The 27,280-nt window shown below is 62.7% G+C and overlaps 1 protein-coding gene across 6 annotated transcripts in view; it reads left to right on the top strand.

Moving 5' to 3' along the window:
- Window positions 1-27,280, top strand: part of KCNAB2 (potassium voltage-gated channel subfamily A regulatory beta subunit 2) — a 70,051-nt gene that overhangs the window by 16,196 nt on the left and 26,575 nt on the right. For 2 of the 6 annotated variants that reach the window (XM_054583903.1, XM_054583874.1), the window contains exons 1-3: window positions 5,192-5,313; window positions 12,406-12,533; window positions 13,584-13,625. In XM_054583903.1, the coding sequence (XP_054439878.1) occupies window positions 12,457-12,533; window positions 13,584-13,625 (119 nt within the window). In that variant the 5' untranslated portion in view covers window positions 5,192-5,313; window positions 12,406-12,456. Of the gene's footprint in view, window positions 1-5,191; window positions 5,314-12,405; window positions 12,534-13,583; window positions 13,626-27,280 lie in introns of those variants that run through there. The other 4 variants (XM_054583883.1, XM_054583891.1, XM_054583904.1 and 1 more) reach the window with 2 other exon arrangements.

The following is a 27,280-nucleotide window of genomic DNA, read 5'->3' as shown; positions in this document are numbered from 1 at the left end:
ATGACCGCGAAGGAAAAGCAGGGCAACGAGGGCTTGGCGCACACAGTGCCGCCGCGCCTCGGGCCCTGCTGAGCCGTGAGCCGGGGCTTGGCCGGCAGGCAGCATGGGGCCACCTTTCACCGGAGGGGACCCCTTCCTGACACAGAGTGTCCCCCAAGAGGACAGCTCCTGCAAGCGCTGTGAACGTGGTCATGTCTGTCTGAATGCCAGTCCTCTGGCTGTCACTTTGTTCGTTTAAGATTTTATTTTTTTCAAGACAAGAGGGAGGGAAAGAGAGAGAAAAACATCCATGGGTGAGACAAACATCAACTGGTAGCACCGATGTTTTCTGCACATGCCCTATTAGGGACCTGGCCCGCGCCCCAGACATGTGCCCTGACTGGGAATCAAACCAGTGACTTTTTGGTTCACAGGCTGACACTCAATCCACAGAGCACACCAGCCAGGGCATCACTTTGTTTTTAATGTCATAGATCAAAGGTCTGCAAACTATCACCCAGAGGCCAAATTCGGCCCCCTACCTGTTTTTGTAAATAAAGTTTTATTGACACGCAGCCACGCCCCTCCATTCACATGTTGCCTCTGCTGCTTTCGCACAGCGGAGCTGAAGAGTTGTGACTGAGCCCAACCGGCCCATGTGGCCTAAAAGGTTGACTCAGGCTCTTTCCCACTCCAGTTTGCTGTCCCCTGCCATAGATGTTTTCGTCACATGCTCAGGTGGCCTGGGAAGTACCCCATCCACCTCAAAACAGCTCCTACAATGGGATCTTCGGTTCGATGGGGTTTTCGTGGGCTGGTGTAGATTTGGGGCTTTAGAGACGTTGGTTTGGCTTTGTTTGTTTCTTTAAGCGTCCACCGTAGTTAGGCTTCCTGTACCTAGGGAGCTTCTCTGGGGGGGGACAGTTGAGTCGCAGTGATTAGCTGCTCCAAGGCAGACGTGGGCTGGCACCGCCTGACCCCTGTGGGCGGCAGCAGCCGTCAGGGCAAAGGGGGCCTCCCACCGACTCCCAGGGGCCGGCGGGGCGACCAGGCCCACCTGCTGGCTGATCAGGCCCACCTGCTGGCCACGCTCCCCACTCCGCTCCCCAGAGAGGCAAGGGGGAGGAGCAGGGCGTACCCCCAGGGCAGGGCTGGGAGCGACCTCCTTTTCCCTGCGACCGGCTGAGCGCTCCCTCCCGGCTCCCGCGAGCCAGGCTGGAGCCACTTCAAACCTCGGGGTCGTGCCAGCGCATCCACCCACTGTGGAGCCACAGGGCCTTGGCGGGAGGGGATCCTCTCAATAGTCCACGGAGCCAAGTCAGAATTCAATTAGGTCTTTCCACATGGCCTGTCTTGAATGCTTGGAAAATTTGCATCACATGTCACTGGGGAGGTGTCTCCCAGGGAAAAAAACGCAGGGAGCTTTTCAACTGCGAAGGTTTGCATTTGTGTGAAGGCTCGAGTAGGTCTCTCGCACATGACGCAACTGAGGCGGGGACCGTAGGCAGTGGCAATGGCACCTGGCACCTTCGGGCACCAGTGCGTCTCCTGCGTTTGCCCACCCCCTGCCACGGTGAGGTTTTGGACAGGGACGGGCAAAGTGCCGCAGATCCTCAGCCTCCGGGACGGGTCTGCCTTCTAGTGTCAGCTGTTCCAGTGGATCAGTGTCTGATCCCGGAGAGCAGGCTGTGACCTCATGAGATGACCCCAGGGTGGGCTTGGAAGTCATTAAACCATCTGAGATCTGCCAAACGAAAGACTAACTCCCAGAGGCCAGGAGCGTTTTGGAGCTCGGTGCTGAGCGCTGGGCGGGGCGGCACGCGTAGGCGAAGCGCCGCACGGAGAGGAAGGGTCCCAGGCGCACCCGGGAGGCCCGTGTGGGCAGTGGGGGTGGGGACCCAGAAGGCCGTGTGCGGAGCAGGTGGGGGCGCTCGGCGTCTGAGGCCCCGTCTCTGCAGGGGCGAGGTGGCCTTCCATGAGGCGTGGTGACGACGGAGGCAGGACATCCTAGAGAAGGGCTCAGCAGGCCTCCACGGAGGGCCAGAGAGGAAATGGGTTAGGTTTGCGGGCAAAGCAGCGGGCGCGGCTCCTCAACTCCGGCACGTCGCGGGGCACAGTCGCAGACCAAATGTCTGTGTCACCCCGGAATCTGTGCCCAAGGCAGTGGCGGGGGGGCGGTGTGGGGCCTCTGGTAGCGATGAGCGTTAGACGAGGTCAGGAGGCTGGGTCCCAAGATGGGACGGTGCCCCTGTAAGACCAGGCAGGTGAGGACACAGCGCAACAGTGGCCATCAGCGAGCCAGGACGCGGGGCCTCCCCAGAACCCGAATTTGCCAGCACCCAGATCTTGGACTGTGGCCGTTGTATGTCTGCCGCCGACACCCCAGGTCCGCAACATGTCTTAGTGGCTGCCCGAGCTGACCGAGACCCCGGTGCACGTGGCTGTGCGCCCACACCACTTTATGTGCAGATGCTGAAACTAGAAGTCTGTGATTTTCTTCACGTGCCATGAAATGTTTTATTTTTCTTCCCACCACTTAACGTGAATGCGGCCCTTGCGCAGGGCCCGCAGGCCGCAGCAGTGCCCAGCTTGTCCCTGAGCAACGGGGGTGGGGGGGCGCCCGCCGCCGCCGCTCCCTGCTGACCATGACTGGAGAGACTGGCCGTGGTCCAGGCGCCACCGCTGCCTTCGCACGGGTTTCAGCAAACCGAAGTGCCCGGGCGCTGGCACTGGCCCAGAGAGAGGCCGCACCGAGGGTGGCTGTTGAAGGTGCCCAGGCGCCAGCACCGGGCCCTCAGCATCAGACAGCTGCCTGACGCTTGCTAGCCGACTGGTCTGGGCCTCGTGCCCGCGCCCGCGCCGGCGCAGTGGACGCCGGCACCTGGCCGCCCGTGCGAGTTCCGTGGACGGCTGTGCGAAGCGTGCTGCGTGACAGTGGCCCCAAGCCTAGTTGTTAATTGCGAAGTCAGAAACCTGACGTGGAAGCTTCGAAAGCAGCAATGCTGTGTGCTCTCCGCGACGCGGGTGAGCAACGGCAGGTGTCCTCACGGGCTCCGAGGAGAGCCTCACGGCGACGCGATGGGGTCTGTTGTCCCCAGAGAGTGGCAGTGGGCCTGCCGGGGGAAGTCACAAGGGAGCCGATTTCACTTCAACAGAAGGACCTGTTTCATGGCTTCAGTTGTCTCCAGGGGTGATCTGCTCAGCGTTCCCCTGGGCGGAGGGGTGCAGACCCCCCCAGCGTGGGGGTCTTACGGAGGGGGCTGGTGTCTGGGCGCCGGACCAGGCTTTGCTCGTCACCCCAGAGGGTGCGTGAACGCCGTTTACTCCACAGTCCAGGGACATAGCCCCCCAGGGTCGGGGCTCCCAGGAACGCGAGCTACTGCGAGGCAATTTCCGTCGGTACAGGCTGCTTAAGTTGCAGAAATACCTAGGACCCCTCTGAAGTCTCTACCTGCTGCTGCACATCTCCCCACACTGGCCTTGTGCTGCCTCCCCACCCCCCCCCCCATCCAACCCAAGATGCCCCCAGCTTCACGCCTGCTGTAGGCAGCCTCCTCCGTGAGGAAGAAGGTTCCAGAAGCATCTATGCCTCTCCACCCGGGAAGCAGAACTTTCCTGGACTCGGGATGGCTGTGCCAAGGCCACGCTGGCTGGAAGGTGCTTCGGGAGCCGGCCCGTGGGCGGCAGCTAGGCCGGTCAGCAGCTCCCCGCCGCGTTCTGGCCCCGCTGAAACCCAGGGCCCAGGCGCGTCCGGTGCGGAAAGTGCGCTTCTTGCTGACCACGTGAGAGATCTCTAACTTTGCCACCCAGGCTTTTTGACAGTCGCCTGCCCTCCTGGCTCACGGTGCAATAACCTCAAAAAAGAGTCAGCGGATCCCTGAAGACACACGAGCTACACTGAGGGGCCAGGAATGATGGAGCCACGGTCTGAGGGCTGGCTACGCGCAAGCGGCCGGCAAGGTCATGGGCCTTGGTCTGAACTGCTCGACTTACCTGCTGCTCTGAGATCCGTGAGGGCGGCAATTCAGCCTGCGTCCGAGGACACTCAGCGTCGCGGCAACGTGCTCTGCTGGCGAAGGGGGTTCCTGTCTTGAGCCGGGCCGGGGGCCTCTGGGGGGAGGTCGCTGTACAGGTGGAGGCAAGAGCCCCAGTCTGGAGCCAGGCCCACAGGTTCTGTCCACGCGGCCCCCACCAGGCTGCATGGCCGCGAGGAGAGCAGAGTACGCCCGGGCCCTGACTATCCGTCTGCACAAGCACTGTGACGGTTAGAGGCGGACAGGGCGCGGCGGGGCCCCAAGGGGCTCAGCCACGCGGGTCCCCCACTCTCCCTCGGGGTCTCTGTTCTTCCCCTTTGCCACCTGCCTTCCACGCTCCCCCCTCCTCTCCCCCGGTCTCTCTCCCAAGCTCCTCGCGACAGCCCTGCTGGCTTCGATCAGTCGTGAATACTTACCCAGCGCCCCGAGCCGTTGGCGTCTCCCTTCCCTTTCCCCCTTCTCCTCCCGTGGCCCCGTCGGAGACCCCCAGCAGCACCCCATGCAACTCAGCGATCCCATGCGACTCACCGATCGATGCCTGGGAGCCCCGCTGGCTGACGACCGGCCAAGGCTTTAGAGCCCTGTCACAGGTCGGGGCTGGGCTGTCCCCTCCCAGTCCCCACTTTGCCTTGCTCTCCCCCGGTGGGGCCCCCGGGAAGGAGAGGCAGAGCAGGGGGAGGCTGCAGGCCCACAGAGGGGCGCACCTCCCCTGCCCTCCCTGCCCACGTCATCCACCTGTGCCCGCGGGGTCCTGGCGGTGCGCTGGGCCCAGGGATGGGGCGTGGGTGAGACAGAGCCCTCCCCGTCCAGTTGAGGGCCTCTGAGCAGTGCCCGGCTCAGAGCATGGCTTTGGAGCCAGCCAGTCCCGGGTTTGAATCCCAGCCTGACCTCTGTGACGCTCGGTGGTGTCTTCTGTAGCGGGGAGCAGCGGTACCACTCCCGGGGCTGTGGGGACGGCTCTGGCACAGAGCGGCACCCGTCAACGGGAACTCAAACGTCACCAGGGCCAGCCGGCAGCTGTCCTGCCCCCCCCCCGCCCCCACCGAGGAAGGGGCGCAGCCTCCTGTTCTCGCAGCGGCGGCAGGTTGCTCCATCAGGAAGGCTGGGCGTGAGCCGTCCTCTGCGCTGAGCCTCGGACTGGAGGCCACACCCCCACTCCCTCCCTGGGGCCCTGGCCTGCCAGGCGTCCTTCACTCTGTGGCACCTCCTGCCATCAACTTCCTGGTTGGGCCCGTGGACCTGTCTCTGTTCGCCTTCCACCAAAATGGCCTTGTCTCTGGCCTTCCTGATCCAGGAGCAGGTACCGGGGTGTTCGGGGGACCCTGTTTCCCAAGATGGGTTTGGCATTTGTGCTGAGCGGCCGAGAGAGCTCCCCTGCCGTCCAGGGTGAGTTGGGCCAGCAGCCCCCGAGACCGCGCACCCTCAGAGGACCAGCTGCAGCCGGCGGGGTGGGTGCGGCCCCTGCAGACACCCTGCTGGACTGGGCAGGGCCTGCGTGGCCTCCTGTCAGCAGAGCGGCCACTGCGAGGAGACACGTGGGCCCCCAAGCCCCAGTGACGGCTCCGTGGCGGGCAGCGCGCCCCGCCGGGCAGCAGCAGAGGTGTCTGGCCATGGCACAGTTCTGCCACCAGAGCTGCTGGCTTCTCCTTTCATCCCCAGAGCAATGAGGTGCCTGGAGATCAAGAGCACTGCAGGGCCACCTCTGTCCCCACCGTGGGGGGGAGGGGGCGCCAGCTGCCCGAACAGCCCCTGCCAGCTCCCAGGGCTTCCTGCCCGTCTGCTCTCTCCCAGGACCCCCTGACCACCTCTGAGTGGAACGTGGTTTCCCAGGTGAGGAAGTGAAGGTCTGTGCCTTCAAAACAAAACGAAGGGGCCCCCGCCTCCCTCAGGGCTGAGTGCAGGGCAGCACGCAGGGCGGCCTGAAGGCCCAGCACCGTGGAGTCACTGTTTGCAGGGGAGGGGAGGCAGGGCTGGGCAGAGAGCTCCCCAGCGCCTAAGGGTCTCCCTCCTGGCCCTGGAAAGCCAGGGTGCTGGGGTGCTTTTCAGGCGAGGCTCCTCCCTCCCCAGCTGGCTCTTCACTTCGGGGCCTGCAGGGCACAGGGCGGGGTCATAGCAGGAGGCCCGCAGGGCAGAGCTGGGAGCTGTGCTGTTTGCTGAATGAATGGCTGAAGGGGCCACTGGCCTGGGCACTGGGTTACGGGGCTGCCAAGCACCGGGGGGCCGCTCCTGAGTCTTCCCCCAACTGGCTGCAGCCCACGAGGTCGGTAAAACCCTGAGGATCCCCCTGCCGGGCACCCTTCCACCGTGGGTGCCAGCTCAGGGCTGGGGGAGCCACAGCCTGGAGGCGAGGTCTCCACCCTGTGGGCGGAGCCTCTGCTCCCTCTCCGGGAGGGAGGGTGACTGTTCCCAGGACTGGGGGCCTGGGCCACCCACCCGGCAGCCGCTGTAGAGGCCCTGGGGCAGCGGGAGCCCCAGCACGGCTTCGGTCTGTGGGAGCCCGGCCGGCACGCGCAGGAGCAAGGGGGTAAGTCTGGGTGGGCTGCGCAAGGGCACCTCAGCATTGCTTTGGGAAGGCTGGGATTCCTGGGTCATGACCTTTTCCTTTAGCTGTAGCGTCAGTAAGATGCGAGAGGGGCCTCCCCAACAGGAACCTAGATCTGGGCTCTGGGCTGAGCCGACTGGCCTGTAATCGGGGCAGGCGTTTGAACGTGGCTCTGAAAAGACTGAAATTTTTAGTCTGTGACCTTTCTGAGAAATTCTTAATGGGGCTCCCTGGCCCCGATGCTCCTGCTTTTGTCCGACCACGTGCGGTCCCTGCCGTTTAGGGGCAGGCTGGTGCGTCTCCACGCCACTCAGCTCCCCCCGCCCAGGCCTCCGGAGCTTGGAGGAGACACAGGTCTCCTTGTGGCAAAGTGCAGGGCAACTGACTGTGACCCCATCCCTCCTCCTCCCACCACCTGAGTCTGAGCAGGGCCTGATGGTGCCGTTTGGGAACTGAGTTGTTGACCTCCAGGCCCCTCCCAGGAACTGGGCCTCTCAGCTTTCTCTCCCAGATCAATACCCCGCGCGGATTCAGCAGCCGCCTTCGCCAGCAGCACTCGGTCCTTGCCCCCCGTCTTGCTCAGAGGAGAGGCGAGGGCTCCCATGTCCGGCTCCGGCTCCGGCTCCCGGGGGAGAGAGGAAGGGGTGTTATGCAAGCGCCCTTCCGGATCTGTGTGGTTTTGAGCAGTTACACCTCTTCCTGTCTCTTTGAGGCGCATAGTCACCGTGGTGGCTTCTGCTGGCTGTGGCCCCTTAAAGGTGGGGGGGGGGTTTTCCTGTGGAAAAGTCACAGCCGTACTTCAGGGCTGTGAGAAGCCACACTGCAAAATAACACCCCCGAACCCCGAAGCTCCCAGGAAGAGGAGCGATGTCCATCGCGCCCGGGCAGCCTGAGCCTCTCCCGTCTGCCTCCCTCAGTCAGCGTTGGCTGAGCGTCTGCCACGTGGCTGGCGCCGCTTGGGCCCCGGCTCTGCCCTGGCGGAGCCGGCATCCCAGTGGTCTCAGGGCGTGTGGGGAGGGAGTCGCTGTGGGGGACCGTCCCTCAACGTGCGTTCACCTTCCTCTTCATATTAGAGTTGGTCCTTGCAACCAAGAGAACATACTTCTGAGCCTCAGAAGTATGAGTCTTTCCTGACTTCTGAGTCAGTCAGGAAAGACATCGCAGCTTCTCTCCCTCGAGCCTTTTCTCTGGGGGAAGATCCAGGTGACAGGGAACTGAGGCCCCCTGCCCACAGCCACGTGCGTGAGATGCATCAGAAGAGGACCCCTGGCCACAGCCAGCCTTCAGGGGCGACTGCAGCCCCAGAGGGCACCCCGACTCCCCCTCAGAGCAGACCCTGGGCTGGAACCACCAGCCCCGTCAGCCCTATCCATCCGCAATTCCTGCCTCCAAAACCACCGTGTGACAGATGCGTGCTGTGTTAAGCTGCTTGCCATGTAGCAATAGATAACTTGTGCAATGTTATCATTCTTACGACCTCAGCTATCGAGGGACAAGCCTTTTGGAACCTTTGTGCTGGCAGAATGATCCAGACTTTGGCCGAGGTCACAGGAGGCCTCGGAAGCACAGAGTCCTTCCCCCACCATGACCTTGAGCCATACCTGTGTGTGATGGTCTCATGTGTGAGAGGTTACCCTTTTTCTGGAGACCTTGGAGAGATGAGCTGCCTTCTGAGAGCAAAGGAGAGAGGCAGCCAGGGAAAAGCAGATGGTGTAGCGAAGTCTGAGGACCCTAAAAAGTGAGTTTCCAGAAGGGAAGATCCCTGCCAGGGAGCAGGCCACCTCGGGGACACACCTGAGCAGGAGCGACTTCATCAGCCTTCTGCGTGTGGTGCGAATGTCTGCGGGGAGCTGTGACCCACGACTTGGCAAAAAGCGCGCCGGGCCTTGGGTCCTCCCCTGCCCCCGCCAGGGCCAGGCACAGGCCGACCCACCGCCGAGGCCCTTGCTGCGCCCCCACCAAACCCTATTAGCACAGCAGATCCTCCCCACGAGGTTTGCCCACGCTCATACCCAGGAATGCCAGTTGGGATTTGAACCCGGGGCCATGTCTGAGCCCCGATTGGGTGCCGCCGCCTGGACGGGTCTTCTCGGGTCACCCAGAGGATGGACGTGGGCCATCGAGCCAACCCAAGAAGACAGTAGCATGTGTGGTGGGCTCCGGCAAGATTCCGATGTAGACACGGTTGCCCCTCGAGCACACAATCCGCTCATTTTCCCCCCATCAAATCTCGCTCAGGGAAGGTTCCAGCCCCCAGGTTTGCCTCTGCTCCAGAATCTACGGTGGAGAGACACGCGTGGCCTTGCTTTCCAGGCATTGGCAGTGGCTCCCGCCACTCACTGGAGTTGTAATTTAACGCACTCAGGATGCTCCTGAACACGAAAGCCCCAGGATGCGCCCCTGGAGCGCTCAAGTTAAACCCCGCCCACCTGCAGAAGGGTCCTGGCGGCGGCCACAGTGAGCACTCAGGGGTCGGGTGGCTCCACGTCCCAGGCTAGACCAAGTAGCACACGCAGCCCCGGCCTTTGGGGTGGTCTCGGGCACATTTGTCCACAGCGACGGCAGAGCCTCCAGGGCTAGTGCCCAGTGGCTGAGGCTGGAGCTGGTGCCTGTGCATTGTGGGGCAGGGGGGACACGCATGTGCATGTGTGTTGGGGGAGAGGCAGCAAAGGCCACGGATACCAGAAAGAGTGAAGGATGGGGGCCAACAATCCAACCTCCTGTACTCTCCTAGCCTCCTCCTGTGCCAATCGGATGCCAGCTTAGTCAGCCAGAACATCTGGATGACCCAGACAGGGCCCAGCCAGGCCCCACCAGGACGTGTCTGCTATTATTTCGTATCTCCATCCTGGACTCACAGGCTCGGGTCTGACCTCTTTTTGCAGTTTCTTGGTTTAAGCCGCATGTTGATTTTCTTCTCTCTCCTGGATGCACTAAATTCTTCCCATCTTGTGCAAGTGGCTCTCAGGGAGGGAGGGGGAGGAGGGGAGAGGGCGACAGGGAACGCACGTGAATGAGGCACCAGGTAGACCGCTGGTGAATAGGGTGAAGAGTATAGGGGCTGTTGTTCTGACTTCTTACAACTTTTCTGATGTGTGAGTTTTGTGAAAGGGGAAGAGAAAGACGTGTCCACAGATGGAGTCTCCTGACCTCTCAGTCCCCTGTTGTCACCCTCAGCTCACCCTGTAAAGGCCGAGAGCTGAGATTTACTCAACAGCTTTCCTCCTGGGCCTAGCACGTTCATCTCTGCCTTCTCTTTGCTCCGAGAGAAAGTAGGGGCGGGCTGTGTGAGCTCTCCCGCTTCCGTCTCCCGGTGTGAGTCGGCTGTCGCGCCAGGCCACGTGCGGGTGCAAGTGCAGGAGATGGAGGGACCCGGACTTGGGCCCCGAGCCAGCTGTCCCTCCGGCACCTGGTGGGGCCCTCCAGTGGCTTCTGAAGCCTCACTCCCCAACCGGGGAGGAGGGGTCCCCAGCTCAGCCTGCCTCCCTCCGAGGTGCCTGGGATCGGCAGTATCCCACTAGTTCGTCCGCTCCTCCAGGACTGGCAGCTGGGAGGACGCAGCTGCTCCTGATTGGACGGTGGCAGCTGCAGAGCCAGGAGGTGGGCCCTGGGCCTGAGCTGGCCACTGGCTCAGGGAGTCCAGGCCAGGTAGGGCGAGGAGTGGGACAGGCGGCCTACGCAGGACGCCTCACTGATCGGCACAGTGGGTGCTGGCTGTCCTGCCCCTGCAGCTGCCCGGAGCGCCCCCCCCGGACAGAGTGAGCACTGCACCCTCGAGAAGACTTCCCTTGTCCTTCGCGTGGGCAGTGTCCCCTGGCCCTCTGTCGCCATGGGTGCTCTACTTACGGTTAATAACACAGACCGCCCACCCCTTCCCCTGTGCTTTCAGCGGGGGAGCCTCAGCGGGCTGAGTCACAGAGTCCGTCCGTCCGTCCGTCCGTCCGTCCTTCCTTCCACAAATATTTCCGTGCCTGCTGTGTGCCAGGCACAGCGGTGAACACAACAGACAAAGCCGGCAGCTTTGTGGGAGGGAGACAGGTCACAAACAAGACAGTAGGTGGAGTGCGAGGTGTATCAGAAGGTGACAAATGCTCGGGAGAAAAATGATACGGAGGCCCTGGCCAGTGCGGCTCAGTCGGTTGGAGTGTCATCCCACAGGTCAAAAGGTCACAGGTTTGATGCCTAGTCAGGGCGTGTATGAGAGGGCGGCCAATTGGTGTTTCTCACATTTATGCACCTCTCCCCTGCCTTCCTCTCTCAGAGCGATGAAAAAAATATTCTCAGGTGGGGATAAAAAAAAATATAATGATACAGGGAAGGTACCAGGGGCGTAGGGAAGATGGGGCTTGCCGTTGAGGATAAGGTGTCCAGAAAAGGCCCCATGAGAAGCTGACGTTTGATAGAGGGCAAAGGTTGGGAGGCAGGGAGCCTTCAGATGGGTCCAGGGCTGGGAGCGCTCAGGTGGGAGGAAGACCTGGTCTAAACGCCCCGAGGTCGGCGTGTCTGCGGGCTTGAGGGGCCCCAAGGAGTCCGTGCAGGGGGCGGGGCGAGCAAGAGGGACGATGGGGGGCGATGTCCCATGGGTCATGGGCAGGTGGGGGCCATGAGGCCATTGTGGAAATTTGGGATTTCACTCGGGAAAGAATGAGAAACCGTTGGAAGGTTTTGAGTGAAGTAGCAACATGATCTGACTTCTGTTCTAGAAGGTTCGCCCTGGCTCCTGTACAGTAGAGAGTAGGGTAAAGGCGGAAGCCAGGAGACCCGCTAGAAAGCTGCTGTGGAGAGAGAAGGTGGCGGCAGGGACCAGGGAGGAGCTGGTGGGGACCACCGCGAGAAGCTTGCGGCTCGGCACCTCTGAAGATGATGGAGGGCGGGCCTTCACTGAGCTGGGAACAGCCACGGAGGGACAGGGCTGGGCGCCATCAGGAGCTCAGCAGGATCTGTTGCTGCCCCAAGCATCACCGCCAGCTTTCACTCCCTCAGTTTCTGGGCCACGGGTTGGGGCGCGGCTCAGCTGGGCCCTCCGCTGCATAAGGGCCTCATGAGCTGCGACCAAGGGGCTGGCCGGGCTGGGCTCGTATCCAAAGGCTGCTGGGGAGGGGCCCCACCAAGCTGCCAAGCTCCGTGGCGGTTTGAAGGCTCCATCTCATGGGCTGTTGGCCAGAGGCCGCCCTTGCTTTCTGCCACGTGGGCTTCTCCAGCCCAGCAACCTGCCTCGTCAGAGCCAGCGAGTCAGGAGCGAGAATCTGTGAGCAAGACCGCAGGCACAATCCATATCGCCTAATCCCAGAAGTGACATCCAGTCACCTACGCCACATTCCGTTGTTAGGAGCAAGTCACTAGGTCCGGCGCTCAGCTAAGGGGCGGGGCTTGCACAGGTGTGGGTGCCAGGAGCTGGGGTCACAAGGCGTCCAACGAGCTGCTTCCTTAATGCTGAGCAGCGGCACCAGGGGCCTGGGGCAGGGTTGGGGCAGTGAGGCAGCAAGGATGGCCCCGGGGGACGGAAATCCTGGGGCGAGGGAGACAGTCCCGAGGGCTGAGTTTGCAGGCTCCCCTGGCACCTCTGGTCCTGTGGAATTTGGACAACAGGAACGCACCCCCAGAGCCTCAGAAAAGCAGCCAGGGAGGGGTGAAGGGCCCCCAGAGTGTGGGGGTGAGAGTGGAGAGATGGGGTGGAGGTCCCTCACCATCATCCGAGGCCCCGTGGGTCTCTGTCTGTCTGTCTGTCTGTCTGTCTGATGAGGGACAGGTAGGGGCCCCTGAGTTGGGCCCCCACCCTTGCAGAGTCCCCTGGACAGACCCGATTGGTCTTTTGTAACCAGCTCCCCCCCTCCTCTGCTTTCCCTCCAGAATCTCCCCTCGTGAAGAAGAGCACAGGTCCAGACACGTGAGACCGGCTCCATGTATCCGGAATCGACCACAGGCTCCCCAGCTCGGCTCTCCCTGCGGCAGACGGGCTCCCCTGGCATGATCTACAGGTGACCCCTGCCCCTAGGCCCCCCAGGGTCAGTCCTGACTCCAGGAAGGGTCCCGGGGGCCACCGTCCTCCCCTTGATCCAGAGGGAAGGGCCAAGTGAGGCCCCAGGGGTGTGAGGTGCGGCAGGTGGGCAGGCGTTTTCTCCAAGGAAAGGAAAGGAACAAAAGCTCGTAAGACCAAAGTAGGAAAGAAAAACCCAAGATTTCCTGGGTGGGACAGAGCCAGGATTAGCCGCCCCTTTTGTCCCGCTCCCAGTCCTGAAATATCCCCCTGGAGGTAACAGAGGCCTTTCCTCTCCTCCGACAGACACAGCACGGCTCCGGGGGTGCCCCTAGCTGTTCTGACACCCTGGCCAGGGCTTACATGCAGGGAGTGCGGGGTCAGCCAGGCCCTTGAGAAGCCACTTCCAAATCCAGCTCTGGGTGTTTCTATCTGGCCACATCCCAGGCTGGACCCCAGGGAGGGCGGCAGAAGGCCCTGGGCCGAGCACAGAACCCAGATGGCAGGCACGGCCCCAAAGCCTGGCGCCAGATGGGATCCTGGGGCCGGTCAGTCCTGGAGCGCTGGGACCTTTCCAGATAACTGTCAGGGCCTGAGCCACAGAGAGTGTCCATGGAAACCACAGGGAAAAGGGGGTCCCTCCTTCCTCAAGGTCCTAAAAAGAACCCACAGTCACATGCAGGTTTGCTGGCGAGTCAGGTGACCGGGGGTTCTCATTGGAGGGTTTTCCACTGTTGTGCTCAAGCATATGTCGTTCAAACCCAAGCGGACTGTTCCCAGCATTTACTTCCTGTCTCACTCCCCGCTCTGCGCCCGGGTGCGGCAAGCACGGAAGGACCCCAGTCCCAGCAGAACGGGCCTCTGCCCCCGCGCGCCACTGGGTGGCGCTGCCGCCGAGCGCTTGGAGCCGGCGCATCCTCCACCGGCCATGCGGAGCGGGGTGGGGCTGGGGCTGCGGGCGTCGTGGATGCGTCCGGGCACCTCCCTGTGGTTAATGCCAATTGTGGACTCTCTCTTCTCTCCTTCCTCTCTCCCCCATTGCTGCCCGCAGTACTCGGTATGGGAGCCCCAAAAGACAGCTCCAGTTTTACAGGTAACGAGCCCTCCGTTTCCCCAAACCCGCGAGCTGAGGGCAGGGGAGCGGGCGGGAGGGCCGTGCGCCCAGGCCCCGTGTGCCGCTGGTTTCTCGGAGGTGAAAATGCCCCAACGAGGTCCGGCTCTGTTCTCCCTCGGAACCCGCTGCGGTGATGTTTGTACTGTCTTGACGGAAAGCGAGAAGTGGGGTTCGGTCGGTACGCTGATCTTCTAGAATTTGACTTGAACAAAGGGATCTGTGATACCTGCTCAGCTCTTGCGGGCTCTTCCTTAAGGCCTCGCTTTCCCATCGCGGTTCGTGTTCCCTGGGTTCTCAGAGTAGGAGACCCCTTGCTTTGGGGCTGAGCTGCTTTGCCACCTTGGAGTCATCCAAGGTCAGCACCCCTGGCAGGGCATCTGGCTCCAGCTCCCAGGGAACCTGGGTCAGGGAGGGGCAGACTCCCAACGTCTCTCTGGTGCATTTCCCTGTTGGTGAATCAGCTCAGCAATGTTTCAAGAGTAAGAGAGGCTGTGTCCCCTAGGGACAAGGTGCCAAGGGGACAGGCAGGCCGGTCAGCAGGGTCTTCTCCGGCTGTCCCTCCCCTTGTGGCAGCCACTCCCTAACCTGTACAGCAGAGAGGGCGTCCCTGGAGGATACAGGCTTCCTGGAAAGTCTCTTAACTCTCAATACTCACTTTGACATCTTTCTCCTGTCGGGAAAATGTCAGGGTGCAGGACCGCAGGTCAGCTCCGCCACCCTGGGGACTGTGTGGGGGACTCAATGCGTGTGGCTCTTGGGGGCGCGTTTTTGCACCCAGGCCTGGGAGGCCTCTGGGTCCAGGACCAGCGCCACAGTGTCGTGCACGCCCATGGGAACAGGGCCGTGGGGCAGTTCCTGTGATGCGCCAGGAACCTCGGGCCATGGGTGCAGGGCCGGTGCTGGACCCTTGTGCGGCTCTTTCCTTCCTGCAGCGCCCACACCTCTGCCTGTGACCGTGGGCCTGGGTCCTGGGCCACACGAGCCGCCGCTCCTGCTCTTCCCATGCATTCGCCCTGCTTACCGAGAGCTCTAAAGAGCTGACCGAGCCTTTCATTCTACTGAGATTATCCAGGTCTGGCTTTGCCCGCACAGTTAGGCCTGAATGTGGGCTTGCAGGTGCGTTTTTTTGGACGAAATGTTCACCATGGTGTCTGCATGCAGTGGCCCAGCCGGTCAGAGCGAGTATGCAACACTCCTCCCAGCAGGATCAGACCAGCGAGTCCAAAGGTGCACTTGAACCGCATCCTCAGACACCCGGGCCGCCCCACTCCCGGAAGGAAAGGAGCGACGTGAGACACGCCATTGGAAAAGTCCCGGGATCGGACCGGCCTGCTGAGAGCGCCTGGCCCCCAGGAGGGAGCTGCTGGGGTGAAGTGAGAGATGGTCCCACGCCTCGCCCACTAGCCCATCAGACCCACATCCAGTCCACCCCCTGGGGACCCTCTGGACAAGCAGCTGTCCCCACCGGGCCTTCCTGCCCCCAGGGAGAGCTCCGTGGGAGAACTGAATCCCCACATCCAGTGCCGCAGCTCTGGCCGCCCTGCCATTGGGTCTCAGCGTGGATTCTTCACACGGACACCTGAGTGTCTTTTGTGGGGCCTCTGATGAAGACCTCTAAGGGGCGGGATCTTTGTCCATCATCCTGGGTGCCACTCCCTGTGGGGCACCCTCGTCACCCAGGCCCTGGCATGGCTCTCGCTGGTTCTTTAAGTCAGTCCGCATGGTGGCGCCTCTCTGGAACAGGGCAGAGGTGTTCAAGGCATGCCCTGCCCTCGACCTCATATCCGTCAGCTGTTACACAGAGTGCCGCGTAACAAACCGCCCCAGAACCCACTGCTGTACAGCAGAAGGCCTGCGTTTCTTGCTCATACGTCAGGGGGTTGACTAGAGTCAGTTCGTCTAGGCTGGACTCAGCTCTGAGCTGCAGAGTGGACCCAGCTGCTCATCCTCCCGTCCTTCCTAACAGGGGGCTGTCCCAAGCTATTCTTCTCATGACAGAAAAGCCAGAGCAAAAGCACTGTCTTGTCTCTGAAGGCCAAGGCCAGAATCCGCAACTCTCACTTCTGCTCATTCTTTTGGCCAAAGCGAATCTCACAACCCAGCCCAATGTCAGAGAGCAGAAAAGATACCCTTTCCCCACCACCTCCATGGGAGGAACCAGTCCCGTGATACAGAGAGGGACAGAGGATCGGCCACAGTAATGCCACCTATACCAGAGCCCAAATACTCCAGTCGTTCCCAGGAGGCAAAATGTACCTGGAAGAAGTTGGAAGAGCAGCGGGGTCCTGAGGGGGAAGGGGTCACAGCCCCCTGAGAGTCGGGAGGCTTCACCGCAAAGGCAGCACGGAGCTTTGAGCTGTACCTTGAAGTCTGCACCAGATTCAACGCCAAAACCAGGAAGAACATTCTTACAGATGCAACAGCCTGAGCCACAACTTGGAGAAGTGCAAGACAACAGGAAAGTGATGGTTTCACAGACGGGTGACCGGGGACGGCACAGAGAATGACAAGGAGCCAGCCTGCCACGGTGGACGGGTGTCTGGTGAGGGAGGCCCTTGAACACCAAGCAAAGCCGCTCGGGATCCCCACAGGGTGCGCTGCAGAGCCACCGGTGGCGGCTGAGCAGGGCAGGGACCAGGGCTCTGATGCAGGAAGGAAGCAGGTTGGCAGGGACAAGCTGGATGTGGGAGACCCGGAGCGAAGGAGAAGGTCTGGCCCAAAGGAACCCCGGGAAGAGGAGTGAGGGGCCAGGGCCCGGGACAGGGTCCGGAGCCACGTCCGCGGGCTTGTTTGAGCAGCCACATTGCGTTGACAGACAGGAGCACTGGCCGGAGCAAGGAGACGGTCCCCCTTCAAAGCGCGTCAGGCTGATGACCGCCAACCAACAGTGAGGCCTTGGCCGCCTCCGGCCGCCACACGTGAGGGCCACAGTGGGCCTGGGCCTCTGAGAAAGGCCACAGCCCAGGCCTCCCCAGGCGATAGCGTTGCTGGTCCCCTGTGGGCGTCCACTCCGGGCCGTGCATTTGCACTTCGTGTGCTTTGTGCCGCGGGCCGGAGGCAGTGACCACGCCGACCCGGAGGCTGGCGGCGGCCGCCTGTTCACAGGGGTGCCGTGGGGCAAACAGCTGCTCCTGTCCGAAATCCCACGGGCCCGGGCCCCTTTTTAGCTGGAAAGCAATGTCATGCTGTGACATTTTGGCACCCCGGGGTGACCCGAAGTGCCCCTAGGGTCATGACCCTGGGACGGGGGTCAGCATAGCCTCGCCCCAAAGCTCAGCCTCGAAGCGTTTCCCCAAAACCCCAGGGCAGGCTGTGTGCTGGGAGGAAGGGTCCCCAAACCCCTCCTGAGGGGAGGTCTCCTCAGACCCCAACCCCGCCCATGTGGGTGGCAGTTACGTGCCAAGGGGACCTCGGCTCCCCGACCGCAGACACGGCAGAGCTGCACGCCTGGGTCTCATCCTCTAACAACAAAAAGCCCGCCTGCCCCTTTCCACCCGCAGTTCCCAGGGTCCTGTCGCTGGCCCTCGGTTGCAGTGGAGGCAGGACCCCCGCCCGATACCCCCGCCAGCGCCAAAGCCGGAGTCGGCCTGGCCAGCGCGCCGCGGATCCGCACTCCCCGGGCTCTTAGGGGCCGCGGCGCTCCTGAATTATTCAGCCTGTTTCTCCGAGATGCACAAGCCCTAATAGGACTAATGGACTTGCTGCCTCCAAGCCCGACCCCTGGGGGCTCTTGTCTTTCGCCGCCTGCCTCCGCAGTGACACTCCCTAATGAGAAAGCTGCCGCACCGGATCCTCGGAGCGGCGGTGCACCCTAGTAAGCTAGACTGTGTCCTTTTTAACGTGCAGACGCCAGGAAGGCAGGTGAGTGGCCCTTCAGCTCCTGGAGTCGGTGGCAGCGCCTTCCGGGGGGCTGCAGCCTGGGGACGAGTGTCCGGGTCGGAACAGTGAGGGGTGGTTTTCAGGGTGCATTTGGCTGATCGGAAATTAGATGCTGTCCATTTTTTTAAAGTAGAAAACCTCCTAAAAAGCCAGCCCTGGGTAGCCCTGAGGTGAGCACCGGGGGCGGCGGCGGGGGTGGGGGCGCATCCTCTCGCACCCGCTGGCTCCCAGCCCTGTGCGTGCAGCCCTCTGTCCTCCTGTCCTCCCGTCCCGTGAGCCCGGGGGGCCAGCTCCCTCCCCGTGGGGCTCAGCGCTGAGATTCAGCCGTCGGTTTCCCGGGAGCGGCAGAGGGGCGCCAGGCGGCTGGGTGGAAACGCGTGGGCCTGAGCACGGGGCTGCCTGGCTGGGCCTTGGCTTGCCAGCTGCCCTGGAGCACCGCGATTTGCTCCTGCCCGAGGCAACGCCATGCATTGCAGAGCCTGCTCCCCTCCCCGGTGGTGACGCTTCTCTCCGCACCCCGCTCTCAGGGACTGTGGCTGGTGTGAATGTCACCGGTTAGAGAGACATTTAGGATTCCTCCCAAACCTGATGCTTCGGTGGCTTTGGGTAAACAGGCCAAAGCTCAGAAATTCCAGGCAAAGGCTCTTCAGGGCGGCCTGGATTCCCAGGACTTCATGCGGCTGATGTCTTCCTCTCTGTCCTCTTTCCATGTCCCGGGCTCATTTCCGGGAATCCCCCAGGGCCCCCTGGCGCGCCACAAGGACAGATCTGCGGAAGGCAGGCCGGCCCGGGAAGAGCTGCAGGTGCCGCTGCCATTAGCCAGGCGACTGAGGGGGCTGATTTTTCTCGAGGTGGGGGCTGGGTAGTGACGTAGAGGGAGAGGCTGGAGACCACTGTGCTTTCGAGCTCTGAGATGTGACAGGGCTGGCAGGAGCCCCAGGGTGACTTGCCCTCCCTTTTCGGGGCGTGACTTCCTGGGTCCCCTTTGTCCAAGGACCTGACCCTGCTCGGTTTGTCTTCAGAGGCGAGCAGAGTAAGCCCCAGTGTGAGGGGAGCCTGGCTCTGTCCTCTCCAAACTTGCAGCACTGGGGACCGGCGGGGTCGTGCTCCCCCCAGGACCTTATAAGGGGGGACGTTTCCCAGATGCTTCCCAGATCCCCCGCTTCTCCTGTGCTGCGCGTGGCCCTCAGGCCACAGAACCCCCGTGGACGCCAGGCCCTCCCCTACCTTTGCCGGGGGCTGCCACGCTCACCCACACCCCATCTGTCCCCGTAGTCCCTGGCCCGAGCTTGTGACACCCGGGCGCACTCACAGCAGGCGTCTCTGGGCTCCCTCCGGGCAGGCTGCTCCCAGAGCTGCAATTAAGGAGGATCTCGAGCCGGAGACGCTCCGAGTCCTCGCCACACCCCGCCCTGCACCCGGCTCCTTAGGAACGTCCGCTCTTTGCTAGAGGGGTGATTACGAACATCTGCATTTCCTCCTAGCAAACGTTTTCTGGCGATATTTGTACCTGCCCAGCTGCCTCACATCACTCACACCCGTGTTCCCGTGTGCTCTCGCGAGAGGCCTATCCTGCCTGCCAGCCCCTGTGCCCTCCAGCCTGTTCTGTGTATGTTTGGTCCCACGCCGCTGACCACAACTGCTGTCCTATCTCACCCCTCGTTGATGGGTGACAGGCGGGGCTGCCCTGCCCAGGGCCCAGGCGCGTGGCCCCATGTCATCCCAAGCCCCGGGGCCTTGGCTCGATTTCCGGAGCCAAACCAGACCCGGGCGCTTTTCCGTGGGTCATGTCTTGAAAGCTAATGGCTATTGATCTCGGGCCGGCTGGGCCCAGCTGGGCCGAGCGCCTGGTGCGGGCCCTGTTTGGGGAAGCGCCCCTGCCGCTGCGGCCAGCCCTGTGCTGATTCACTCACGGCGTCCGTGAATTCTCACAAGCGTTCGCTGGACACACACGCTTCTCCCGTTGCCTTCAACCGCTGTCTCTTAGGGCTCACTGCGTGTCCTCGTGCGGAGGCGCCTGGCCCTCGAAGGCTGCACGAGTTCCCGTGTGATGGGCGGGCGCTCACCTGGGGCCCAGCTTTCCTGCGGGCAGACGTCTGTGCCGTCTTTAGTTTCCGAGGGAGCATCGTCATCATTTAGGGTGACCACGTGGCGGTGGTTCTTCACGTTTAAGCTTTAAAATTTCCCTAAGAAACCCATCCCCCCATCACTCTCCCTTAAATGCATCCACTCAGTCTTCCTGTTGTAAGAGGTCACGGACTGTGACCTACTCAGCAATCACGGAGCCCGGAGAATGCTCGCTGCTGGTCCAGTGGCGCGTCCCCAAGCCCCGAGTGCATGAGAGGATGGCTTTCCCTTGACAAGGCTTGTGATGGGGCGAGGCCACCTGGCATAATCCCACTGGCCTTTGCTCAGGGACGGGTGTGCTTACGCTGCTTCCCAGGCACGTCCCCTCCCCTGGTCTTACCCGGTAACACCTCCAGGGCGCGCTGGGCTGCCGTGCCATCGGCTTTGGGGCTCAGGCTGCCTGCATGCTCTCCGCGCCCCAGTTTTCACTGCGAGCACCCGCGTCCCCCCGCCTGGAATGCAGCTTCACCCCTGCTTGACCCGCGGGGCCGGGCGGGAAGGGGGGCTTCGCCAGAGCCCCCGGCCGTGCAGCCTGGAGGGCTGAGAATCTCACGCTGAGAGGTGTTTACGTCAAAGGGCCAGGCCCCGTCCCCAGGCACCGGCAGCCCTTGGAGGCCGCTCTCATCGGCCGCGCTCACTGGGGGATGTGTCTCTGCAGCCGCCCTGCCCAGGGGCCAGCGCCAGCTTGGGCAGTGGGGACAGCAGCCGGCCCCCTGACCCGTCGCCACCCAGCCTTTCCCGCCCGGACAGTGGCGGCTCCCGGGCGGCGCCATGTTGTCCATGACATACAGCGAGAGCCTGAGGAGCGTGAGCAGCAGGTGTCACTCTGACTGGGCCCTGCACCCCGTCCGCCAGACCGACACCCTGGAGCTGCAGCGGCTGCGGGAGGTGCGGGCGGCCGCCCAGGCCAGGAACATGGAGAGCTTCCTCCGTATGCACGGCCTCTCCCTGGACGGCTGCACCGCCCGGCGCACGGGCATGAAGTACCGGTAAGGGCCGGCGGGCGAGCAGGAAGCACCCGGGACGCCACAGGAGGCAGGTGTGGCGAGAGGGCTGCAGCCCGGGAGACCCGGTTAGCAACTGGGTGTGTGTTGGGGTAAATACCGCGTGTGTAAGAATTCCAACCACACAGACACGTATGAGGAGAAAAGTGGAAGCCTGCGTGGTGCTCTCCTGCAGAGATAAGTTTGCTACGTTCTGTGTGCAAAGAGAATGCGGTTTCTAGAAAAAACGTTGCCGAAGGGGTAGACAGTGCTCTTTCATTTGCCGTTCTGCAACATCGCCGGGACAAAGTAATGATCAGGGGTTGGTGGCGCAGAGGTTAGTGAAAAAGCTTACTCCGTCATCTTGAATGACAAATCTGACCTGGCACCAGACACCCAGGGCGGGTCCAGGCGTGACGGTGGCCTCCCTTCTTTGGGTCTGTCGTTTGGGCTGTCCAAGTGGGACGTGGTCTTCAACAGGTGGCCTCTGGGTTGGTTGCTGCAGTTACACTGGCAACTGTCGTCGCCAAGGCGGTGGGTGAGATGTCCCTGTGCTCTCTGGACGACAGGCAGGTGGGGCTCGGAACCTCAGAAGGGTGTTCTGCTCGGCAGGCGCGGCTTTTGGATCAGCACCTGGGACAGCGCTCCGGCCGCCCGCACCCCGCTCCGCTCTCCCCTAAAAGCCTCTGGCAATGGCCAACCAAGCCTGGGCCGGGGCTTCCCTGCCTAAGTCGCACACGTGCGGCTTTAGCCCTCCCGGTGCCGCCTAGGAACTCGCCCTCGCCAGTCCGCCAGAGGAGCCCCTCCCTGCCCGATCTGGGTGCTACTGCCAGATTCAGCGAATACAAACGTAGGTGCCCAGTGACACTTGAATTTCAAATAAACAACACACTTTTATTTTAGTGAGATAAGAATGTCCCATGAGATATTTGGGACCTGCTTATACTAAAACGTTATTCGTGACCTTCAGGTTTCACGGGGCAGCCTGTGTTTGATCTCTGGCTCCCACCGACCCTGGCCCCGGGGTTACCGGGCTGGTCTCCGGAGAGCGGTCTCCGGTGGACCATGTCTTTGGGCCTTCAGCTTGGGGTCTGAACACGTGGTTGTGGTTTAAGAAACAAAAACACTTCCGCGGGGAGTCCATTAGATGGCAGGATTCGAAAGGCTTTGTGTTCCAGATCCAGCTGCCAGGGAAGGAGCGAGGGTCAGCTGGCCAGGCTGCAAGGAGTCCCTCGTTCTGGTGGAAATTTCTCAAGAGGGAAGCAAGACTACGTGGTTTCCTGTTTCTGGCCAGTCACTGATGCTTTTCACTAATTCAGCAAACGTTTGCCGGGGGTCTGCCCGGCTCCAGGCGACCAGCCAGATGCCACACCAACGTCCCGAGGGTGGGGGGCAGAGAAAAAACAGGTGACTCCTCTGCAGCGAGGGAGGCCCGTGAGGGAGCAGGGTGACGAGCGCCCTCTGAAGGGGGATATTTGAAGATGTGGGGGAGAATCTTCCAGGCCAAGGGACAGCTACGATGCAGGAGAGGAGGAGGCCTGGGGCCGGGCACCGGGAGAAGGCGAGAGCAGCAGGGACCAGGCCGGGTGGCCGGAGCTGGCCCTTCGCCCCCGGGAGACCCCAGCTTCCTCCCCTGTGGATACCACCTGTGGTCCAGGGCGCACTGGCGTGCATCTTGCCCCCCAGAGTTACAGGTCTACCCAGAACCGCAGGAAGCGACGTGTTGGGAAATAGGATCGTTGCAGATGCAAAGACTTAAGATGAAGTCGTTGTGCAGAAGGGTGGGCCCTAAGTCCCAGTGCAGTGACTGGTGTCCTTATAAGGAGGCCATGTGGGGACACAGAGGGAAGAGGCCGTGTGATGGGGGAGGCAGAGACTGGAGCGATGTGACCCTGAGGCCAGCAGAGGCAGAAGGAGCCCCCCAAGAGCCCTCAGAGAGGGCTCGGCCTGCGACACCCTGACCTCAGACTCCCGGCCTCCAAAACTGGGAGAGAACCCATTCCTGCTGTTTGAAGCCCCCCAATGTGCGGCACGGGTCATGGAAGCCCCAAACACTAACGTGGGGGACAGGGACAAGCCTCCTGTTTGCCCAGCACCCCAAGGAACACCCGCCGCCTGTGAGACGTGCGGACCTCCCTGGGGGCCGGCGCGCCTGGGCAGCCGCTGCGGGGCGGGGCGGGGCGGGGTGCAGCACTGGCAGGGACACCGCCGGCCTCGGGCACTGGCCGGCTGAGCTTGTCACGCAGGGCAGGGGCCGGTCTCTCCCGAGCAGCCGTCAGCTCGCTGCAGTGGGGGTTCGGCTATGTGGAAACAGGGCGGCCCCCCGTTATTAAAGACCCCAGATGAGAGCCATCCCCGCCAGCGGCTGGGTCAGGACTCGGCTAACCCTGGTCTTACGTGTTCACACGAAAAGGAAAGCACCTCTAGGCAAACGCCGCTCGCGGGGCAGGGAGGCCGTGGCCCAGGCCTCGTCAGCCGCACGGAGCCCTGCAGCCGGGGGAAAGCTGTTTTGCTCACATCCCCCATTTTTTCGCTGCCCCCACATCTTGCTGTTTAAAATAAATGCACTGAATCCTTAAACCCACACGGCCCCTGTGGAAGCTGCCCCTCCCCGTGCCCCCCCGGCCATAGCGACAGAAGGCCCAGAGACGCGGCCTCAGACCGAGGCGGGAGGCGGGGGCCTGCGGACACCAGACCTTGGTCCAGCGTGTCCCTCCTCTGCTCCCCGGCACTGGGGATGAACCCACACTCCCGCAAGGCCCTGCCTGGCCCACGTCCGCCACGGATTCCAGCAGGGACCCCTGCCCCGCCCAGGGCGCTCGAGCACACTGAGCTCGTTCCGTCCTCAGGGCCTTTGCACACGCTGTTCCCTCTGCCTGGAGGGTGCGTCCCCCGGACGTCCGCATGGCTGGCTCACCCCAAAACTGGCACCGTTGTCCTCAAAGACATGCTCCCGACTACCCGGTCCAAGTACACGCCTGGGGAGCCGTTCCACGCCCACCGTCCCTACTCATGGGCCTCCTCGCCCCTCCCACTACCTCTCTCACCTTGTTTTTGCCCCCCTGCACCCCAATGAGAGCAGAGCCTTTATCTGTTCCCAGCACCTAGAACATCCTAGGCGCTGTCAGCGCCGGCTGATAGAGCAGCACGGTCCTGGGTCGGCCATAATCACGTCCTGTACAGAGGGCGGCTTAAGGTGACAGCCATGTAGTCTCCGCAGGCTGGAGGCCAGGAGTCCGAAACCCAGGTGTGGGCAGGGCCCGCCCCCGCTGCAGGCTCTCCCAGCTCCTGGTGGCCGCTGGCTGTCCCTGGGGTCCTTCGCCTTGTAGACGCGCCACTGCAGCCTCTGCCTCCGCCTTCGCACGGCCGTTCCCCTCCATGTGCATGTCTGTCTCTAAGTCTCTCTCTACAAGGACACGAGTCATTGAGTCAAGGACACCACAGGGCCCCCCAAGTCAAGCATGGCCGCATCTTAGCTACCTCTACAAAGGCCCCGTCTCCAAGTAAGGCCACCGTCCCCTTTTCGGGCTGGCAGCACTGGCCCTGGGTGCAGCGTGAGCTGAAGGCCGCCACTCCCCTCCGCTCTTGCCCACCAGACGGCCCCTCCTCCAGAAGGGCCACCAGTCTGCTGCCCTTCGCTCTTAGGAACGCCAGGGGCCAAGGGCCTCCCAGGCCGCTGCTCCTTGGGACAGCCCCCGGCTCATCAGCACCCGCCCCTCCTCCTTGGCAGGAAGGCCCCTCAGGGTGCAAACCGCGCTCCATTCAGCACAGGCAGGGCGGCCTCGCGGGGCGGGGCAGCACGCACTGGCCTCACGGGGCGCAGCCGCGCGTCCTCACTCTCGATTGTGGCTGTCCGAGCAGCGAGGGTGCCTGCCCCTCCTGCCGTGAGCCCACCCCCACCTTGAGGGCAGGAGCTGGCGGGCCCGGCCTTCCTGTCTCTCCGTGCCCCCCCCGGGCAGGCAGGGGCTGGGGTCCCAGGCGGCTGAGCCCCCAGACAGCTGAGCCCGGCTTGTGTTCCAGGAGGCTGTCTTCCACGGCGTTCCATGGATGCAGAGCTCCCACGTGCCGTGACTGCGCCTCTGATCAATCGCAAGAGCAGCCGCCGGCTGTGCTTGAATGATAACAGGTCCCAGCGAAGCAGGAAAGGAACCCAGAAATAGGTTGTAGATTAAAACCGAACATCCATGCTCGGTGCTCCTGCTGGAAGCCCGGTTCCAGTCAACCAGGACTCACCCCCTCTCAGAGGCCCTTTGGGGGCGACATTTCCTTGTGGCAAGTTCAGGTCGAGGGTTTAATCTTTCTGCTTTTCACTCTTGTTACTTCTTGTGACTTTCCAAGAACATCAGGAATCGCGCCCCCTGTTTTGGGCGAATGGGCGGTGGCAGGCTCAGGCCGGCCCTTAGAGACCCCGCGCCCACGCCGTCCGCTCGGCGTCCTGCGTCAGGGCAGCGCGTCCGTCCCGGATTCCCCAGGAGAGCCCTGAGGTCGTATATTCATGCCCATGGTCCCCAGGAAACGTCGCCATGGGAGGAGGGCTTGGATTCTGTCCCAGGGCCCTGGACAGTGAAGCCTGACTCCAGCCAGGGTCCGGGGGGCGGTGCTTCTTGCTGAGGGGCCCAGCAAACGGCTCCCACCTTTCCGCTGTCACTGGGGAGATTGTGGGTGGTGTCACTGGGGACGGGTGACGTTACAGGTGCTTGGGAGGCTGGCTTCACTCAGCAGATGCCATCGGAGCTGATGCCAGACCTGAGGAGCTCAAAGGCCGAGGAGGGGGGAGGGGCCCCCTCAGGGAACAGGCAGCGTGATGACCAGGAGGGTTGGGGCTAAGGACTCCTTTTCTTCTTTTTCTTTTTTTGGTAACTGGCTTCTTGACGGAATTCACACACCATGCTTGCGTTTTAAATCGTGTGACTTAGGCTTTAGTACGCTCACAGAGTTGTGCAAAAAATCACCACAATCCATTTTAAAGCATTATCATCCCCCCCAAAAAACCCTGTACCCACGTTAGCAGTCACTCCCCCGTTTCCCCCTCCCGCTGGCGCTGGCGGCCACCCGTCTACTCTCTGGCTCCGTGGATCTGCCTGGTCTGCGCAAGCCACATAAATGGATCATACATGTAGCCTCTGTGACCGGCTCCTCTCCCTCAGCGTGATGTTCTCAGGGTCCATCCACGTTGTAGCTTCTACCGGAACCCCGTTCCTCGGTGCGGTGGAACGACATTCCATCACGCGGCTGGGCCTCATCTAGTCATCCGCGACCAGCGGGTGGACATGTGGTTGGTTCCTTCTTGGCTGTCACAAAGCCGCTGTGGACATTTGTGTTCACACATTTGTGGGGGCGTGCTTTCCGGTCTCGGGGCGCAGACCAGGGAGTGGAGTTGCGGGGCCGTGTGGCGGTGCAGGTGGCGTTTCACCCACTGGGGTGCCTAAGCCTTTGTGGCTCTCCCCTGCCTTGGCGCTCCTTAAAGCGCGCTGCCAGCCAGTCCTTGCGGGGACCCATGGCTTGCCAGGGCACAGACATGCGTAAGAAGAGTGAAGCAGGAGGCCCGCACCCCCGGGCCAGGTGCGTGGCGCCTCTTCGGGCCCAGGCCCAGGCCCAGACACGGTTGGCTGACTCAACGCACTGGGTGGGGCCCAGGAACCTGCACTGGTAACAGCACGCACCCGCCCCCCACCCCGTGCCCCGCTCCAGGGTTGAGCGACCTGCCGGGGACGGCGGGCGCCCTGAGCCCTGGGGCAGGGCCAGAGGCAGCGTCTCTGCCACCTGCGGCCTTTCAGCAGGCCCATGGGCACCCTGTCCCCCAGAGCGTGCTGTCCTCGCGCGCCGGGTCCGGCCCAGGAGGGGCTGAGCTGGTGAGGGGCCGGCACGGAGGCTGCCAGCCACCGTCCCATCCCCCACCACCCGAGGGGCCTACGTGGAAGAGGACGGTGGAGCTGGGCCTGTGGGGCCTCTGTAGGTGGCATCCGTGACCTGCCAGGGCCCCCCTTGGCAAAGGCATCTGCCCTCCCAGACCTCCCGTCCCAGGCGGGTCCAGGTCCCACCCTCAGGGAGTGACTCCTGCTGCTGACTCAGGCCCGTGTCCGTGGGAAGGAGGAGGGGCGCTCTCGCCGGTAGGGATCTCACCCTGGGGCCTGCGCTGACTCCTCTGGGCCAGAGGACCGTGGGACCACATGCCACCTGTGAGCGCTTCCCGAGGGCCAGGTCCCGTGTGAGCGCTTCACAGGCGTGAGCTGGCTGGGCCTCTGGGATTGGCCGTGGACGCTGAGAGCTTAGAGAGGCGCCGCTGCCCCCGGCTGCCCCCAACTGTCCCCGCTGCCCAGCCCACGGGCCGGGGGCCCAGGACCGAGCAAGGGTTTACTCTCAACTGCTGTGTCAAAAAGGCACGTTCAGCCAGCACCGCAGCAGGCGTCTTCCCCGGGTCCTGGCAGAGCAGAGGGTGGACAGCCAGGCGAGGAAGGCCGCTGAGGGTCGCAGCTGGGAGGGACAGAGCGGCACCTTGGGCCACGCCCCTCACGTTGTCATTGGAGGCTGAGTCCCAGAGGGGGCAGGGCGCCCACCTGTGATCACCCAGCCCGTGAGCACCAGAGCCTGGGCGACTCCCAACCACCCACCTTCGGTCTCGGTCTCGCCCCTCCCAAAGGGCAG

This window comes from Pteronotus mesoamericanus, unplaced genomic scaffold, assembly GCF_021234165.1.
Source record: "Pteronotus mesoamericanus isolate MK-2021 breed Mesoamerican mustached bat unplaced genomic scaffold, CSHL_Meso_final contig_1193, whole genome shotgun sequence".
Lineage (NCBI taxonomy): Eukaryota > Metazoa > Chordata > Mammalia > Chiroptera > Mormoopidae > Pteronotus > Pteronotus mesoamericanus.
Note: the sequence above shows the minus strand (reverse complement) of the source record. Positions and strands in the feature narration are given on the sequence as shown.